This window comes from Diceros bicornis, chromosome 36, assembly GCF_020826845.1.
Source record: "Diceros bicornis minor isolate mBicDic1 chromosome 36, mDicBic1.mat.cur, whole genome shotgun sequence".
Classification (NCBI taxonomy): Eukaryota; Metazoa; Chordata; class Mammalia; order Perissodactyla; family Rhinocerotidae; genus Diceros; species Diceros bicornis.
In genome coordinates, this window is record NC_080775.1 from 32,843,073 (window position 1) to 32,864,485 (window position 21,413).

Below are 21,413 nucleotides of genomic sequence, written 5' to 3' on the forward strand. Positions count from 1 at the left end.
ACCTAGGTACTTATTTCCATTGTGTTCATGGATAGGTTAGAGAGGATCAGCCCAGAGTGCCATGGGAACACGCAGGAGTGGCAGTTAACACAAAAGATCTCAGCAGGAGACTGGGTAGGGAGGGAAGAGGAAAGTTCAGAGAGGTGAATGTGGAAAAACACGTCAGAATTAGTTTTTCAGAGAAAGAAAGAAAAGCAATCCAGACAGATAGAACAGCATGAGGAAAGGCAGGAAGCTGTGAGAGACCGTGGGGCATTACAATGCTGGAAGTAATTCAATGTGCCTAGAGGAGAGGGTAGGAGAACTTCCAGAGGAAAACCGTCCAGTACTTTGACTAATACTATTTCCAAGAAACACAAAATACTGAATCCTAGAGTAAATAAGAGTATACTGGAGGGGGACATGGGAGTAGATTTACTCTGCTAAGTTTCATCCAAACTGAAGTTCCACTCTGGATCTCTGTTGAGATTCAACATGTGCTCTATAGTCCAAGACAATATGAAGAAATAGAGCTACGCCATTAAATATAGTTTCACTTTTCACAGAATAACTTTCCACACAAGACAAACACCCACATGACCCAGACTACAGACCTTTCCCCATAGCAGAGAAAAGTCCATATAGCAGGAAATGCTTTAGTTCTGTGCATTTCAATGGGTAATGGGTAATTTTTTAAAAATTTCCTTCAATTATGAACTCAGGCAGTATTGTCAGACTGTCAGGAGTGTGAAAGCACACGTACCTGCACAAGCAGTGCATGCAGTCTGTTAGTGTCAGGAGTGTGAAAGCACACATACCTGCAGAAGCAGTCCATGCAGACCGTTACAGCGTCAGGAGTGTGAAAGCACACGTACCTGCACAAGCAGTCCATGCTGTTAGTGTCAGGAGTGTGAAAGCACACGCACCTGTACAAGCAGTCTATGCAGTCTGTTAGTGTCAGGAGTGTGAAAGCACACTTACCTGTACAAGCAGTCCATGCAGTCTGTTAGTGTCAGGAGTGTGAAAGCACACGTACCTGCACAAGCAGTCCATACAGTCTGTTAGTGTCAGGAGTGTGAAAGCATACTTACCTGTACAAGCAGTCCATGTAGTCTGCTCCCTTGCTATACTCCTCCCAGTACCTATGATACATGACAAGTACTTGCTCTTCAGACTCCAGAACTCTCTATATGAAGAAGAAAAACACTTTTACTTGGAAAGCACTAATCTTTTTCATTTGTAACCTGTGAAATTTATCAAAGATTAATGTTCTAAAATAACTGACATAATTCAAGTATTATAAATTACATTTACAGGGCCGGCCCCGTGGCTTAGCGGTTAAGTGCGCGCGCTCTGCTGTGGGTGGCCCGGGTTCGGATCCCGGGCGCGCACCGACACACCGCTTCTCTGGCCATGCTGAGGCCGCGTCCCCCATACAGCAACTAGAAGGATGTGCAACTGCGACATACAACTATCTACTGGGGCTTTGGGGGAAAAATAAATAAATAAAATTATTAAAAATAAATAAATAAATAAATAAATCACATTTACAAACTACCTGTAGTAACAATGAAACAACTAGAAAAAAATGTGTCTTAGATTTTAAAGTTAAGCATCCATATTAGAGAGTACATTGTTTCATTCTCTAAGATAAAAGGACAAAATGTAACGGTTTGATGCCCTCTTTGGGCTAGAATACTATATTAGGCTCAGTTAAAAACAGAACGAAACTCTATTGCCATGTATCTGTGTTTCCTCAAATCCATCACTTCTGATCAGCCTGCTAGTTACATATCATCACTCCAAATGATTCACTTTTGTGAGTAAAACTATGAAAATTGACACCTTTTCCACATTCCCCAAATAAGTTATTTTATACTTACTTAATAGAAACCTATTATTTTTTGTAAAATGAAAATCAAACTGAAATCTGAGGTCTAATTTTTAAAAGTTATTTTTAAAGGAAATCTAGTCTAACAATAAAAATACACTGGACTGATATTCAGGAAATCTTAGGTTCTCTTATCTCCGTTCTTCCATTAACTGTCCATATGACCTTAAGCAAGTCATGACCTCAAGAGTCATCAACTTAATTCTCTGATGAAATGCTATGCTTTTAAACTTAGAATTTTAATAACTAAGGCTCAGAACAGTAGAAATAACCTATAAATAGTACTTTTTGGCCTATCAGATTAGTAAATAAATTAAAAATAGCAACTAGTATTAATAATGCTGGGGAAAAGAGCACCTTTAGGAACCACTGCTGCTGGGTGGACAGAATATAAATCCAAGAACAATTTGTTACTATACGTCAAAAACAGTAAAAAATGTTCATGACCTATGACTCAGTAATTCCATGTCATGTCTAGGAATTTATCCTATAAAAGAACTCGGTTATACAAAAATAATTTAGATACAAGATGTTCACAGAAGTATTGTTTATAATAACAAATTACATAAAATGGAAATAATCTATACACCCAGCAATATGGGAATATCTAAACAAATCCTAGTATCTCCATACAATGAAAAATGTTACAATCATTGCCAAGATTACAAAAGTCTATTTAATGACAAAGAAAGACTTACATATTATTAAATGCAAAAAGCAGATTATAAAGGGTATGACTCCGTTTTCTAATAAAAAAATAGAAGTCTACACAAAGCAAAAATATTCATAAGATATCTATCAAATTACTATATTTTAATATATACCAAAATAGACATATTTAAATATAGATATATAAAAAATATTAAGACCAGTTAGTTCCGGAGGTATGTTATGGGTGATGTTTATTTTCTTCTTTTTGCTTATCTCTATGTTCTAAATTATCTATAATGGTAAGCAATACTCAGTAATTTAATAAGTATCCCCCCCCCAATCAAACCAAGTTTTCTTCTCACAAGTGAAACTGCTTCAATTCTGTTGGCTATATTAACAAGTTACTTTGTCATCTACACATTAGCCAACTTCTTTTTTGTCACTGGATCTGAGCCAATATATGATGTACAATTATATAAGTATTCTAAACTTTCATAAAACTAGTTCATAATTTCATTCTAAATCACACAACTATACCAGTTAATTTCTTAGTTTTAATTACTGTACCACTGCTATGCAAGAGGTTAACAGCAGGAAGCTAGGTAAAAAGTATATGAGAACTCACTGAATTATTTTTGCAACTTTTCTATAGGTCTAAAATTATTTCCAAACAAAACGTTACAAAAAACAATCACACAAGGGGCCAGCCCCGTGGCTTAGCGGTTACGTGCACGCACTCTGCTACTGGCGGCCTGGGTTCGGATCCCAGGCATGCACCGACGCACCGCTTCTGTAGCCATGCTGAGGCAGCTTCCCACATACAGCAACTAGAAGGATGTGCAACTACGACATACAACTATCTACTGGGGCTTTGGAGAAAAAAAGGAGGAGGATTGGCAATAGACGTTAGCTCAGAGCCGGTCTTCCTCAGCAAAAAGAGGAGGATTGGCATGGATGTTAGCTCAGGGCTGATTTTCCTCACACACACACACACACACACACACACACACACACACACACACAAAGTCACACAAGCTATGCTAAAATATAAAATGGCAAAATTTATAAATGCCTTACACAGGTATCAATTTTGGTATAACCAAAGCTCACTAGCTCACCAGAGCAGAACTTTAACCTTAAAACTAACTTAAATTAAACATTTTAAGACCGCTTTAAAGTACTTGCTACCCAAACCGCTTCCATGAGCTGATAAATGCACATACTAGAACACTAAAATGTATCTGCCACGTACAATAAAAAGTAGAGCATTTCCTTCAGATGTTTTAGGGGTAATATCACATGATCAATTGAAATCTACTTACAGGTTATTACTATTTTAAAAAGTATCTATCCATAAGGTGGGTTAAGTGACCTGCCCATGGTCATACAGCTAATAAAAGGTAGTCAAGTTTCTAGCCCAGACAATGAATGATCTCATCCAGTTCCTGATAAGACCAGCAGTCCAAAATAAGGTAGAAATGCTGTCTATAGCCAAATACTGCAAAATTCATTCACTGTTCATACACAGATCAAGTCTGCAATGCTGCCCTCACACACATGGCATACTAACCAAAACAACTGGTCACAGAGACTGTTTCTATCATGCTTTTTAATTTATCATTTCCCTTTCTAATTTCAGGTTTTTGTAAGACTTTCTATAGGATATGAAGAAGCAGCTAAAAGGTTGAAAATAATGAAGATAGAGATATACCAAGAAGTGGGAAGCGATCGTTAAGAAAAAAACCTGGTTCTGTAAACACCATCCAGAGGACATAGGAGCACATTTTAAAGCTGAACCAACCTTGATTTGAAATCCTGCTCTTTTACTTATTAGTTATACAATCTTGAGGAGCTGAACTGATTTCCCTTCAAGAACCTAACAACCAGTGCCTGACTCATAGCTCTTAAATATATATACTTAGAGAAATGCTATTAGGAAACAAAACAAATAACCTTAGCTTGATGTAAGCTGTGCACTAGAAAACAGTGAACTAGTCAAATAACTATGCAGTGACAAACACATTTCTACCACGTACATATCATTCCTTACCTTGTGCAAATGCCGTACGTGATTTTCCAAAAAAATCTTAGTTTCTGTATAAAGTCTTTCTCCAAGAGGTTCAGGATAGGCCACACATAAAGCATAGATATCTCTAGTTAAACTGTTAAGGTTTTCATATTCTTTGGAGATATCACTTTAAAGCAAATGAGATGCAACTCAAGTTGGGCATTAAAAAGTGAAAAATCATTATTTCATTTTTACCAGTTTAGGATTATATAGATATAGATATAAAATAAAGGATAAAATATATTACCATGCTCACTTTAAAAAGCACTATACAAATCGTTCACTTATTCATTCAACAAATACTGAGAATTATTTGATGGCATTGTAAGGAAAATGGTTCCTCTCAGAGAGGTTACAATGCAGACGGGGATTCTGGGAAATCAAGTTACCCTGAAACCTACAACATAAGGTTTATGTAAGAATGGACATAAGCATAACATCAACAAAGGACTATGGAATATCACAAGAGGCAGATATGTCTAAGCAATTCTGAGAAACAAAAGTCACAAAAATTACTCATTTGACACATTTTCCCACATCATAGTATTCATCAGAATATTCTACAACCTACCCACTGTCCTTCAGCATTCATTCTATCAGAAGAATTAGAGTATGAAGAGTAATATCAATTAATCAAGTAAGTTTTGCACCTTGCTAGGTATCACAAGTGGTAGATAAGCCGTAGCAGAGAGTTCTTAATCAGGAGTTGGAGGAAATGGGATCTAATTGAGACTGGACATTTACAAGCCCCTGATGTTGATGAAGTCTCTTTACCTCTCTGCACTGCCATTTCCTCATCTCTAAGATAAGGATAAGAAACCCTCTCCTGACATCTCTACAGAATCCTTGTAAGGCCCAAATCAGCTCATGTATGTTAAAGTGCTTCATAATCTACACATCAGTGACCAAATGCGGAAGGTAAAGCCCACGTGAAGCAATCTGAGGCCAGCCTAACTAGAGACGCAGGCAAAAACTGAAAAGAAGGTTCATGATTTGGGATGGAGTCAAGTAACTACAGTTAACATAAGGATCAGGAAATATTACAAAATAAAAATCTGTGCTTAAAAATATATCACAGGGCCGGCCCTGTGGCTTAGCGGTTAAGTGCACGCGCTCCGCTGCTGGTGGCCCGGGTTCAGATCCCGGGTGCGCACCGACGCACCACTTCTCCGGCCATGCTGAGGCCGCGTCCCACATACAGCAACTAGAAGGACGTGCAGCTATGACATACAACTATCTACTGGGGCTTTGGGGGGAAAAATAAATAAATAAATAAAATCTTAAAAAAAAAAAAAATATATCACAGCTACTAGGATGCAGGTTCTTCTTCCTCTGTATCCCCATAACATTTCACATATTCTTCTACAGAACTTATTTTTATGCAACAGAAATCATTTATACCTTTGTCATCCTCTCTAGCCTGTTCTTAATCATCTCCATATTCCCAGCCCCCAGGCACAGTTCCTGGCATCTAACAGGCACTTATTAAACAGCTGGTGACGGAAGAGAACAGGGACTCCATCTCACGTGCTCTGCCTACTGACCTCATGTCATCACTCCGGAAAGAGTGAGCGGTTCTCTCCACATGAGGTCACTGTCTGGTAGACTTTGGTCAGACTTCCCCATGTCCATTCTAAATCCTTTTGTTATTTAGTTTTAATTATAATTAGTAACTAATAAAATATCTTCATGTATATATGCATATATATTTCTTCAATATACTATTGTATTAAACAAAAAAATTTTCTTTATATTTAAAAAACAAACATAGTGAAGCCAAAATATCATCCATATAGTGTAATATCACTGTGCCAGGTTTTTTGTAGGAAAAAAAACACAATAAGAAACAAACTGTTACAATTATTTTAAATCAACTTAGGTATAATAAAGAACCTTTATAAACTAGAAGATTATCTAAGTAAAATAGTATATAAGAACTATTTATCAGCAATAATATATTAAAATATTAACCTATATTACAAAGAAGGTAGATATCTGAATATATACCACTTAAGAAAAAAGAATTTAGAAATTTATCCAGACACAAATTCTATAGAGAATTGATACTGGTTTGGTGGAAGGCAGAGGGAGCCTTACGGCATCAATAGAGAAAAACGGTGCTTCATTGCTTTAAAAAAAAAAGTCCTAGTTCACTATATAATTTAAATCTCTAAGAGTTTTGTTTTGTTTTACCACAGAAATTTATATTCAATCGCAATTACTCATCACAAACGTACCTTAGTAAAATCAAAAAGGTCAGAATTAAATGTATTATGTATTAGATGTCAGGATAGTGGTAACTTTAGTGACTGAGAGGGGGAACAAATGGTGCTTCTGGGATGCTAGGAGTGTTCTATTTATTGGATACATGGGTATGTTTACTTCGTGAAAATTCATCCGTACATTCATGAGTCAGTATGTACATTATACTTAAATTTAAATTTTATTTTTTTTAAAAAGACTAAATTGAGCCAGGATCTAGATCAACAATCCTTTTAGCAAAGGTGTGATATATTTAACATCTTTAAGTTACAAATACCAGCTTCCAGAATTTTCATCCAACATGATGATATTTGCTCCACCTATTTTTCCTTTAAGCCACATAATTATTCCTAGAATACAGAACTTAGTTGATACCAAAAAATTTAAATGATTCAACACCATAAATTCAGCATGATATGCTAATTATGTGCCCAAACGTTTTACATCACCAAAATTAGTATCTCAATATATCCCTTTCATGTATATGTAAACTAAACTGGCTAGAAGGATTCACACCACAGGGCTGACCTTCTCACTTAGGCAACAAGGACCTGTGCCAGAGAGGGAATACAGGGAGGCTTTCCCATTTCATTCCACACACAACATTTATATATTGTCTTCCTCAGTGAGAATGTACTTGTATTTTTTTTAACGGAGTCCATCTTAATGAATTTTTTAAATTAATATTTTAACTCATCATAGTTTGGGGTCTCAGTTAACCACTGTATTATTTCATTCAACTGCCTACAAGATATTCCTAAATATGTTCTTTTTCTCTAAGCCAGCCAAATATCCAACCACCCTGGAAGTGTTCAGGCCTTAGGAAGAGCACCCAAGAAGAGCATTTTTTAAGACACTTCAAAAGACAAAAAATGGGACATAACTAGAGGTCAGATTTACATTTAAATACTCTCTTTCACCAAGTCATCTTTTCCTTAAGTCACTCTTTAAAGGGAGCCAGAACATATAAATTCCTTTCCTTATGAACTTTCCACTTAAAAATTCTCGCAGTTGGAAACAAAATTGTTCCAGAACAAAAGCTCCGAACTCTGTTGCAACCAAAAGACAGTGTTGGCCAGCAGCAAAATTATTTATTTTAGTTCATTTTCTCTATTAAAAGGCACTTCCTATACTCGGGCTTAATTTTGAGTTTTAACACTATTAATTCTATTGTGTAGTGGGTCAAAAACAATGAGTTCTGCAATGTGAATAAAAGTAAAGATTATCTTAAAATTGAAAATGGTAAGACAATGACCAAAAAAGAATTTATGGACAATAAAAAATAAAGATTTTTACTGACATTTCCGAAGAGAAAGAAGGAAAACGCATCATGTAAAAAATGAATCTATGAAATCATCAATTAGCAGGCAAGGATAAAAAATGATTAAAGGAAAAACTTTTAAAGGTACAGCAGAAAATCAGCATCAACATCAAATATTAACCTGATTTAATTTAGAATAGAGTGAAACTGTTGCTGATACACTAGCCAGAGATGACTATAGATAAAACCTTTCCCAATCTGCACAATCTAAGAAAGCACGATGGGTGCTAAGCGTAGATGCCAAAGTTACTAAGAAGTTCCCCTTCTAACGTTTGTGAAGATCGTCAAGGATGGAGATGACCTGCCTCAGCATTTTTCAATGTAGTAAAAATTGGTTTAGGTTTGAAAAAGATGCCTGATAGAATATATATTAGAAATGAGAAGAACAGTATGCCTGGTTTTCCTAGGCTGGGAAGAAATACATTCAGGGAAGGCAATCTTAAATCTCCCCTTGCTTAATTACCTTGGACTTATATAAAAGCATTTGGAATCTAACTTGTACTTAATTAGGAGAGCTTCTATATTACACTGCTGGGGTTTGGCAATTGTCCTAACAGCTACCAAAAGGCAGAAAACCATGAATAAAAGTAAATCAAAACAACCCAAGAACTCCAAACGAACTAAATGTAGATCTACACCTCGTCTCTATCTTATCATAGGAAAGCACTTGATATACATAAAGGGTGAATTCTGAACCACCCTACAGACTGCAACAAAGCTGTCATAAAACTTTTGTTATGAAGCATCATTATTACAGGGTTAGGCAGAATTCTAAAAATGGCCTCCCAAGAGTTCCCACCCTAATACGTGGGACTGTGAACTTAAGATATCACACCCAGCTTACTTTAATGGCAAAAGGGACTTTGCAGACGCAATTATGGTTACTAATCAGTTGACCCTAAAATAGGGAGATTATCCTAGGCTTTCCTGGTGGGCCTAATCTAATCGCATGAGCCCTTTAAAAGCAGATCCCCACTAGCCCCGGCCCCACTGTGGCTAGCTGCAGAAGGGGAAGTCTGAGAGAGTCAAAGCACAGAAAGATTTGACATGCTGCTGGCTTTGAAGATGGAGGGAAGTCACGTGCAGAAACTGGAGAGTGACCACCAGTCACTGACAGCAACTCTTGGGTGACAGTCAACAAGGAAATAGACCTCAGTCCTATAACTACAAGGAACTGAATTCTGCCAATTAACAGGAATGAGCTTAGAAGAGGACCCTGAGCTGTAGAAGAGAATGTAGCCAGCCAAGCCCTTGATTTCAGCCATGTGAGGTCCTGAGCACAAAACCCAGTCACATCATAGACTTCTGACCAACAGAACTTTGAGATAATTAAAGGGTGTTTCTTTAAGCCACTAAATTTGTACTTGTTATGCAGCAAAAGAAAACATTGAGGTTTTCTATTTCCATTTCCTATCAACCAGAATGCCTTGCATACATACCTGGACCCAGTACTTTTACGAAGGATGAATGTTAAGAGCCCCGCCAGCCAAATTTGGTTATTTGTTTCACCTGTACAGATGCTTAATGACATTCAGTTGACAGTAGCTATCCATTCACCAGATATTTGCTAGGTGTCTATATGTACCTGGTGCTGGTAATATAGCAGAGGACAAGAATCCCTGCCCTCATGGAGCTTATATTTAGTAAAAATGTTTGTGGACAAGGGTTCAATAAGTTCGTACTTACACATGTTGAACACTTCAACTGGCAGATCGAGCTTCCTAAGGCCAACTTCAAGAGCACGGAAGACTGGCATTTTTACCCCAGCATTCTATCCTACAATATCAGTAAGTCACCCTACCCCTCTCGGGCCACAATATTCTCAACTATAAAATGGGGCTAATAATACATATTTTACTAGGTCATTTGTAACAAATTAATCACACACACACATATATGTTGAAAGAAAACATTATGACACAAAAGAATGTTCACTGTATGATTCCATTTACATAAAGTTCAAAACACAGACAGAATTAACCAGTATTGTTTAGGGTTGTACACATAAGCAGTTATACTAATTTTAGAAAAACAAGGAAACAACAGGTGTAAAAGTCAGGATAGTAGTGATCTCCAAGGGAGGGACCTAGAGGGACACGTGGTGGTGGTGGGGCGCTGGCAGCGTTCTAGTTCTAACCTGCGAGGCGACTGCGCAGGTGTTTGCTTTGTAATCATTTGTTCAACCCTACATGTACAACTTCGGGACTTTTCCCTGTACGTATTATATTTCACACACCCCAAAAACTGCCTTATAAAAGATCAAGTACTAACACATACGGTGGTATACAATTGGGGGAGGGGGCTTTTTCCATTTTCAAAATACTAAAGTTTTATGGCCTCTAAAATTTCTACCTAAGATATCTGAGAGTGAGAAGTCAACCTTACATTTTGGGGGCAAAATAAGAGGGAAAAGGAGAGAATTTTACTTTGGAACAATTAGTAAAACAGCCCTTTATTTTCCAAAATAAAATTTAAAGAAAGAGATTCCATTCTTTACTGTTTTTGCAGATATTTTTTATTTTAAGGGTAGGAGGAGAAAATTCACGATCAGGTCAAGAATAACTGGACCATCTTAGATGGATCAAACAATAAACATCTTAGAAACAATAGTGACTAAAGGGGCACTTTCTAGCGAGGTCAGCTATTTCAAAACCATTTACAAACCAACCAATTTAACTGTATATTCTGCACAATAATAAAGAACACATTTAATTATTCTTTTCCTTTTCTTTACTTTATGCTCATTTTCCCTTTTCTTATAATCTTCTATGACCAACTCCTTCTCTTCTCTCTCTGTTTATTATTTTAGTTAAAATAGCCTTTAAAACTACCTAAGTACTTGCCTAGCCCAACCTCAGTAACACACAAGTAGCCTTGAACACTTTTTCAATTTTTGTTAAGATTCCTACCCAAAAACAATCCATGACGTTCCATAGAAAAATTTAAGAGACTAACTCAATAATAAGCTCTTCAAAGGCAGAATCCATGTCAATTATCCTCTAGATATACTGGAAAGTATAGGGAATGAGATGTTAGAAATCTTGTATTCAAGTCTGTGCTCCATCAATTACTACCTGCATGACCCCGGGCAAGTCCCTTTACCTCTGAGTATCAGTTTCCTCATCTGTTACATAAAGACAATTAGATTTGCCCTACCATCTGGATCTGATAGGCTTGTTTGAGGTACCAAATAATATAAAAAATGTAAGAGATCTCTGCAAACCATGAAGCCTTCCAGACACGTTACCATCATTTTATGTATCTTTAGTGCCTAGAACATAGGTAGCCTAACAAATGTTTCTTACTGACAAATGCAATTGTTAAGGAATTAAATGGTCTCCTGTTGGTCTAAAAGAACTTCACTGTTCTTGCATCAACATTCAGTTTAATGTTAACAGCTGAGTTAGGCACTAAGAACAAGCTGAATCACTGTCTTATGAAATCCAAGCTTTTCTAAAGAACCTGTGCCCCACATAATGAGGGAAGCCATCCTTCAGCCCCAGAAGACTGCTAGAGAGGGTAGCACAGAGTTCAAGAGAACTCGGAACCTCCACACACATTCTGGATAATACCTTTCACATCTCACTTTCCCTTTTTGAGGAAAGAATCTCTGGTTCCTACAGTGTCCATCCTGTCCTCAAGGCCTCCTTCAGGGCCCTGGGGACCAGGCACTAAATGAGCATGCCATTTAGACCCAGAGACCCAGGCCTCAACCCTATCCTCTTTCTTCACCCTGGGAAATGATATGTGTGGTGTTTCCTATGGTAAAAGACCGAGGGGGTTCAGGAGTCTGCCAGTATAGGCGTTCCAATGTGTATACGCTATCCCCATGGCCACCCAGCCTTGGCCCCTGGCAGACACTGGGCAGAATCGGTGGGACTTTGCTCCAGCTACCTGTGGCTGAGGGTTCCAAGAGACCCCCGGAACCTCCCAAATACTAAAAAGCTAAAGTACTTTAATGCTTTGGTTTTTTTCTTGGTGCCAGAGTTTACACCCTGGGCGCTGGGGTTGCACTGTGTTTTTTATATATATGTACAAAGTATATACATAATTATACATATACATTTTACATATATACACACACAATATAATGTGTGTGTGGGTGTGTGTATATATATACAAATTTTTTTTTTTAAAGATGGCTGTCTTGTAGGAATGCAGGACACCAGATTTCAGATTGTCCTAGGGAAATCACAGATGTGTATTTTCACATAAAACTCCTAATTCACAAATGTAGACAACCCAATTAAGAAACATGTTTCCGTTTACAGTCAGTGAACTTGCCATTCACTCTCTGCCTAGAACGCTCTTCCCCAGGTATGTATGACTTGCTCTCTCACTTTGTTCCCATCTCTGCTCAAATATCACCATCCTCAGAGAGGCTTTCCTGACCACCTGGCTACAAGAGCTGCATACCTCCGTACTCCATTCTTCATTCTCCATGCCCTTACCCACGGTATTTATCACTCCCTGTGATTAGAAGCACTGGCATTAGATTTTTTTTATATCTGTTTATTGTCTGTTTCCTTTAGTAGAATGAAGGGAAAGTCATTTGTTTTGTTCACAACTATATACCCAAAGCCTAAAGTAGGGCCTGACACACACTAAGTGCTCAATAAGTATTTGTTGAGTGAAAGGCAATCCAAGATTGTTGACTGCCACAATCAGGTGACAAATTTGGAAATATAAATAACATGTTTGAAAATACTCACTCTGCGATGTTCCGTCCATTTACATAAGCTTAAACCTGTTCTCACTTTTCAACAAGTTTATCAATTTTAGAACATTTATCAATGTTCATTGATACAGCTATCAAAACAATATCACTGCCAGGTACAAGAACATTTATCAATGCCACTAAAAGGATACGAGAAGCGATCGTTCCATGTTGCTCTTTCGACGTATTCCAACATGACAACAGCTTTGATTGTCGTTAAAAGTTTGTTCCATGTTTCATCAAAATCTACTACTCTTGGTTTCAAAGACATTGTGCAAGTTTAGTGTTGAAATCTGTTAATTAAAAACAATAAACGTTAGTGTGAATTTTATAAGATCGGTTATTTGTTTTTAAGGCACCACATAACTGAATAGCATGATAGACAAAAAGGGAGACAACAGAACCTGGCACATAGTTAAGAACACAATAAACACTGGCTACTCTCTTCTCATGACTACCCAGACAAAGACGTCCACAGGATATTTGCATTCATTACAAACTCTAGGAAATGGAAAGCTTTTAGTACAAATTATATATAATCAAGGGTGTTATTCTAAAGATTTAGAAGCCTCATTTAATGTGTTGAGGGAAAGAAGCTGAGACCCAGTTGGCCAAAAGCCAATTACCATCATGAAAAATATGCAAGAGACACTCAGTGAAAAGGTTTTGGCCCCAAAACCTTGTGGTGTGCACTTCTTAAACTGGGGAATGAGGTAGTATGCAAGGGAATATGAGAAGACACAAGAAAATGAAAGGGTTTATCTTCCTGGAGCATCAGTTTAGGTAAAATATTATGGAGGAAATTTACGTTTATATTAAAACAAACATGAATTGTAGAGTAGAATGCAAAATGCATATAAACTTTTAAGATTAAGAAAATTAAAGATTCAAAGAAATATCAGGTTGCAGCAGAGAGCTTAGGGCTCCTTCTCAGATGCTCAGGGTATCCAGTCCCACTCCTCGAATGAGAAGCCAAGTGGAATTCCTGGCTCAGGTGAACCTAACCAGTGTAGCAGTGAGCCAAAGGACTCCTTTTGCCAAGCAGACAAGTTTTATTCTAGGAGTTAGCTGGTTTCTGGAACAGACGGGTCCCAAAGTTACAGAAACTTGGTTCAAGCTAGACTCCAAATCCTTCTCAATACCACACCAGAATAGAATTCAGAGAAACCTTTTAAAGTTAAATTTAATTGCACAAGGGAACACTTTCCTGGTACGTGTTTTAACATCCTCCCCAAAGCTTTTGCTCATTACTGGGACTGTGAAGCACCAAGCTAGTCCGTAGCGAAGGCCAAACAAGGAGGAGACACCCTTTCTCTGTCTCCCACTGTGGGAAAAAAGGGAGAGGAAACAACAGGGAGGAGGGGGAGATGTGTCAAGAGAAAAGGAGACAAAGGAAGGAGGGCAGCTGCACACCCCCAGCCCAACTGGAGGTGGCCCTAGGTCCTTCCTACGTTTCTGCCCTGGAAAAAAAGAATTCAAGTGGAGTCCAAGGAACAGACTTCAAGGAAGAGAAAGAAAAGGAATCAGAAAGAAGCCAAACAAAAATCCAAAAGAGGGTGTGCCACATTGAATCAACACTCTTTCCTCAACATACCAGAGACTCCACCTCTAGGCCTTAAACTTCCTGCACTAACTAGAATGGACCTGCAGTAATTTCAGAGAGAGTGAGTGAGTGAGTGAGTGTGTGTGTGTGTGTGTGTGTGTGTACTGGGGGCAGGGGGGAACCTAAAGCTCTAGCTTCAAATCAGGGAATTAACCTTAACTCCTTCCCACCCTTATTCACCACATCCTATCCAACTGTGTTCCTGAGTATTTCTGAAATCCATCCATTCCTATGTGACCCTACAAATGCTGTGTGATTAGGCCCTTAGCAGTTCTAGTTTGTATTAATCTTTCATTCATCAAAGAAATAACTGTTAATATTTACATAGTACCACTATGAGCCAAGCACAACTGTAAGTGCTTTATATAAACTCCTTTAATTTTCCCAACAATCTGATTAGGTAGGTCCTACTTGTAGAGAAGAAAACTGAGTCATGGAGTAATTAAGAAACTTGCTTAAGATCACAGAGCTATTTAATGGTGGCATCAGGAGGATTCAGACATGTACTGGAGCCCATGTTCTCAATTGCTATATACAACTATACTGCCTCACTAACATTGTTAGTGAATAAATATTTGCCAGGCACTGTTCTAGGCTCTAAGGATACACTGGTCAATAAACAAAGTTCTTGACCTTCAAGAAGGTTAAAATCTCAGATCTGGTACTCAAGGACAAAAATAACCCACCTAAACCAAAAAGTTGACCATGTCACTCTCTTACTTAAAGCTGTATGATGTGTCCCACTACAGACAGCATTCAGTTTAGCTTATCGGCAACGTGGCACACCAAGCATCCACGATTTGACCTCAGGCTAAAGCACCCTCCAGCTTCCTCTTCTCATAGGACACCCTTCCTTGACATCGTAATCCAGTAACTTCTCTCTGCTTAGAGGTCACTGAACACAGCAGGCTGACTCATACACCTGCCTTTAACCCTTACTGTTTTCTGCACCGGCAATTCCCTTTTCCCTCCTCCCCTTTCCTCCCGTTCCCCTAACTCTCACTAACACTACAGCCTTGATCCAGTACATCTGCTTTTAAGAAACTTTCCTGGGCCCGCTTACACTAGGAAAGGTGCCCTATCTTATGTATTACATGAGAACTCCAGACTTAACCGCTATCAGAGCATTTAACCACCCTGAATTAGCTGAGGGTTTCTTGGGGGGAGTGACTATTTTGTAACTGTATACCAGAAAGTTGGCAATGTTCCCTTCACATTAGTTTCCTCCCCTTATAAAGACGGGGGGCCAGCCCCGTGGCTTAGCGGTTAAGTGCGCACACTCCGCTACTGGTGGCCCAGGTTCGGATCCCGGGCGCGCACCGACACACCGCTTCTCTGGCCATGCTGAGGCCGTGTCCCACATACAGCAACTAGAAGGATGTGCAACTATGACATACAACTATCCACTGGGGCTTTGGGGGAAAAAAAAAAAGGAGGAGGATTGGCAATAGATGTTAGCTCAGAGCCGATCTTCCTCAGCAAAAAAAGAGGAGGATTAGCGTGGATGTTAGCTCAGGGCTGATCTTCCTCACAAAAAAAACAAAGAAAAAAAAAAAAAAGACGGGATCACATTACACACACTGCTTATAAATTATTTTAATGGTCACACAGACTGCCTTTTAGCTTTCTTCAAGTATTGACAGAATCAGACTGACGCAGACTTCTCTGCTGAGACCAACAGATTTATGGCAGAATGGGTACATGTGCAGTGATAATCCATTCTTAGAAGGATGGAAAATACGGAAGCCAAGGCAAGAGAAGTACCAGCCCAGTGAAACACACTAACCACTAACAAACCAACAGCGCAAAGTGTGCTGAAATAGTCTGTTAAGTTCTGCTTGCCCAATAGAAAGCTCATATAACTAAAAAACTTAAGCTCCTTCATTTTATTTAAACTGTTTAAATGATAATTTATTCATGGAGAATTTACATAAGGATGTGAAAAAAACAGGGCAAAGAAAGAAACAGGACCATGACCACTGCACTTATTCTTCACCTCCCCAGCTGTGAGACAACTCATAAAAACATGAGTCTTGTTCTTCATTCCTGTGCCTTACAAGGGACCATATCGCGGCCGACACCTGACGTCCCACCAGGACCACTTCTGTCGCCATTCAGTCAGATTATGTCCCACTGAGTACCTGCAAAGTCCAAGTCTCACATTACCACAATCTCCTCTAGCTTTCTTCTGAGTTCCATTCCTGCAATGTTGGAGTTTTTAACACTTAGGCACAAAAGTACCGTGCCTAAGGCCCATGAGTGTTATGGGCCCTAAAAAGAAATCATAGGCTCTAAATACAAAAAAAAAAAAAAATTACAAAATAAAAATTCATATTCAATTACATTTACAGATAATATTATGTCAATAATATAACATTTGTAAAATTTTCATTACATTTGAAAATGATTTGTAGATTAGATTTTCTCACTTAGAGCACTATTACGAAATATGTATAATTGACAATAATAGTAAATTAAATAAATACAAAAGTGATTTATATAAACACAGAGATGCCCCACGACCCAGCAGTTCCACTCCCAGGTATATATGCAAGAGAAAACACATCCACACAAACACTTGTACACAAATGTTCACAGGAGCATTTTTCATAAAGGCCAAAAAGTAGAAGTAACTCAACCGTCTACCAACTAATAAACGGATAAATACAATGTAGTATATCCATACAATGGATTATTATTCCACAATACAAGGGAATGAAGTCCTGACAGATGCTACAACATAAATGAATCTTGAAAACATACTAAGTGAATGATACTGGTCACAAAAGACCACATATTATAAGATTCCATTTATATGAAATATCCAGAATAGGCAAATCTGAGGAGACAAAGTATTTTAGTGGTTCCTAAGGCTAAGGGACTTCGGGAAAAATGGAAAGTGACTGCTAATTAGGTGATGAAAATATACTAAAATTGACTGTCATGATGGTTACACAATCCTGTGAACGTACTAAAAACCATTGACTTGTACACTTCAAATGGGCACATCAAATGGTATGTGAAGTGTATGTCAACAAAGCTGTTATACATTTAAAAAGTGAAATAATCATATCAAAAATTTTAAAGCGAGGCTGGCCCGGTGGCATAGCGGTTATGTTCATGTCCTCCGCTTCGGCGGCCCGGGGTTCACAGGTTCAGATCCCGGGCACAGACCAATACACCACTTGTCAAGCCATGCTGTGGCAGTGTCCCATATAAAGTAGAGGAAGATGAGCACGGATGTTAGCCCAGGGCCAATCTTCCTCAGCAAAAAGAGGAGGATTGGCATCAGATGTTAGCTCAGGGCTAATCTTCATCCCCACCCAAAAAAAAAAAAAAAATTTTTAAAGCAATTTGATGTGGAGAGGAGGAGAGAACAGGTGCATCTACATGGTTGCAAACTCTGAAATCTCAGTCTTCCTTTCACTCCCATGCTCTAGTCACCAGCTCCCATCACCAAAGGAAATATGTATTATGTGTGTCTAGGGGTAGTCTACACATACATATGGTTTGTTATTCCCCTTTTTTACATAAATGACTTATAGAGATGGTCTTTTTTCATCTGTTTTACATAAATGGTATTATACTATTTACTTAACAGTATATTCACTTAACAGTGTATTTGGGAAAGCATTCCATATTAACACATAAGGATTTCTTCAATCTTAATAGCTTTTCATTGTTTGGCTGTATCTGGATTCATTCTACTATGTTTGATATGATATGTGATGAGTTCTCCAAAATTAAATAGCCTAATTTAATATCAATAATTTTAAGTTAAATGGTTTTTTGAAATGGATTAGTAAGGTCTTTGTCATTGACATTAACAAAGTTTTCTTCTAAAGATTTTGATAACACAATATAAGTTACAATTGCTATAAATACTTATTGATAACCGAAGGAAATTGCCATATTATCATTATCTTTAACCGCCATTTATTAAATGCCTTCTGTATGCCTTCTACGTTATACACGCTGTATATACAAGCAGTACTAAACCTCAATCTTCAACTCAGCGAAGTCCAGACTGTAGGAAACTACTGCATAATCAGATTTCTTCAATAAACTATGCACACACATGAGAGAGAGAGAGAGAGGAGAAAAAGAGAGAGGAAGAGAGATACATGGAGGGGAAATTGAACTAAAATAGACTAAAAAGGCACATTAATCTATCACGGAGTGATTGAGCTTATTTAGATCTAGATATAAGCTCTTTTTAAAAGTATTTATGATACCCTCAGAAATTTGAACACTTATGGGCTATGTGATGACCTTAAAGAACCAATTTTGGGGGTCAGCCCAGTGGCGTAGTGGTTAAGTTCAGTGCACTCAGCTTCGGCGGCCCAGGTTCACGGGATTGGATCCCGGGTGTGGACCTACACCACTTGTCAGCCACGCTGTGGTGGTGTCCTACATACAAAATAGAGGAAGACTGGCACAGATGCTAGCTCAGGGCTAATCTTCCTCAAGCAAAAGAAAAAGAGGAATATTGGCAACAGACATTAGCTCAGGGCGACTCTTTCTCAGCAACAAAAAAGAATTAATTTTTATAATTTCTATAATAATAATTATAAAATGAGAGTTTTAAAAATGAGAGTCCTGTTAGAGACACATTCCAAAATATTAATGGATGCAATGAAATGCTGAGATCTGCTTTAAAATTAAACAGTTTGCTTCTGAATTGACAACTATTGAGAATGAGTGACAAGTACATGAGGGTTTATTGTACTATTCATTTTCGGTGTATGTTTGCAATTTCCCAAAGTAAAAGCATAAAAAAATATCCTCCTCATCATCATCATTAATAGTTTCATAAATATGGGGGGAACACACATAAAAAAAATCAGAAAGCTTAAAAAAGAAAAAGAACAGTTTTAATGTAAGAGGTCTAACATTCAATCAATATGCATTCTAGAAAATTAGAATGAGAGGTAATTATCAAAGAAAAAAAATCCCAGAATTGAAGAACATAAGTTTTCCAAATAAAAAGGACCTACTCAATACCCAGAATATTTGATTTTAAAAATAAACAAAAGGGCACCTCTTTTTGACATATCAAAATACCAGGAATAAAGAAAACATTCTAGAAAACAAGTTTCCAGAAAAGAAAAACAGGTCACAACAGACTATAAATTGAAAGTCTTCAGATTTATCAATAGCAACGCTGGAAGCTGGAAGGTAATATAAAGCAATGCCTTCAAAATTCTCAAGGAAATTGATTAATCACCTAGAATTCTCTATGAAGGGTGGTATCAAATAATTTACTTCCCATGCAGCCTTTCACTCAAGAATCTACTGGGAGATGTCCTCTATCAGGAGGGAATGGAACAAACCAAGAAAGACTTGGGATCCCAGAAACAGATCTAACACAGGAGAGAGGAACAGGAATTTTTCAGAACCACATCTATGCAGATTTTAAAAACAACCTGTGCAGACATACACAGAAGAAAGGGCTCCAGGAGAGTTATCTCCAAGAAAAGGGGATAGGGGTTGGTGGAGGAACTAATATGTTGTCTCAGGGGTCAATAAACACTACCTATAAAGGACTGGATGGTAAATATTTCAGGCTTTGAGAGTTATTCAGTCTCTGTTACAACTACTCAATTCTGCCACTGTAACACAAAAGCAGCCACAGATGATAAGTAAATGAATGGGTATGATTGTGTTCCAATAAAACTTTATTTACAAAAAACAAGGATAGGGAAGGATTTGGCCCCTGGGCCATATTTTGCCTAAACCCCTCCTACCTCACCCCCCTATTGCTTAGTATGTTTAGTTAGTGAAAAGAAGCAGCAGCTCTGGTGGAGAATTTGGGAATAATTTAGGAGGATTACATTAAAAACTAAGCAAAGATTTCCCCAGCTAGCACACAAAAAGCCTGAACCATAAAAGAAAAAAACTGATAAAAAATTGGACTTCATCAAAATTAAAACCTTCTGGTCTTCAAATAATATTAATAAGAAAATGACAAATACAGTAAAAATAGTGAATTAATCACTTATAACACTAGTGTGAAGATTAAAAGACAAAAGTAGTAAAAATAACTATATAATAATTAGGGGATATGTAAGATAAAAAGATGTAAATTGTGACATCAAAAACGTAAAACATGGGGGGTGAGTAAAAATGCAGAGCTTTAGAATGCGTTCAAACTTAAGTTCTTATCAGCTTAAAATATGTACGCTTCATGGTAACCACAAAGGGAAAACCTATAGTAGATACACAAAAGATAAAGAGAAAGGAATCTAAGCATACCACTAAAGAAAGTCTTCAAACCACAAAGGAAGAGAGCAAGAGAAGAAATGAACAGAGAGGAACTACAAACAGCCAGAAAACAACTAACAAAATGTCAATAAGTACATACTCATCAATAATTACTTTCAATGTAAATGGACTAAGTTCTCCAATCAAAAGACACAGAGTGGCTGAATGGATAAAAAAACAAGAGCTATCTACACGCTGCCAATAAAAGACTCACTTCAGATGTAAGGACACACAGACTCAAAGTGAAAGGATAGAAAAAGATATTCTATGCAAATGGGAACTAAAAGAAAGCTGGGTTAGCAATACTTACATCAGACAAAATAGGCTTTAAAACAAAGATTGTAATAAGAGACAAAAAAGGGCATTACATAATGATAAAAAGGTCAATCAAACAAGAGGATATCACATTTGTAAATATTTGTACACTCAACTTAGGAGCACCTAAATATATAAAGCAAATATAACAGATCTAAAGGGAGAAATAGACAGCAATACAATAATACTAGGGGACTTTATTTTTTGTTTATTTATTTTTCCCCCAAAGCCCCAGTAGATAGTTGTAGGTTATAGCTGCACATCCTTCTAGTTGCTGTATGTGGGACGCGGCCTCAGCATCGCCGGAGAAGCAGTGCGTCAGTGTGCGCCAGGGATCCGAAC

General features: G+C 37.7%; 1 protein-coding gene across 3 annotated transcripts in view; it reads right to left on the minus strand.

Moving 5' to 3' along the window:
- The window catches only part of CUL2 (cullin 2), a 92,458-nt gene that overhangs the window by 55,087 nt on the left and 15,958 nt on the right, over positions 1-21,413 (minus strand). For all 3 annotated transcript variants that reach the window (XM_058532768.1, XM_058532767.1, XM_058532770.1), the window contains exons 2-4: positions 13,042-13,182; positions 4,572-4,674; positions 1,071-1,165 (exon numbers count right to left, since the gene is read on the minus strand). In XM_058532768.1, the coding sequence (XP_058388751.1) occupies positions 1,071-1,165; positions 4,572-4,674; positions 13,042-13,160 (317 nt within the window). In that variant the 5' untranslated portion in view covers positions 13,161-13,182. The remainder of the gene's footprint in view (positions 1-1,070; positions 1,166-4,571; positions 4,675-13,041; positions 13,183-21,413) is intronic.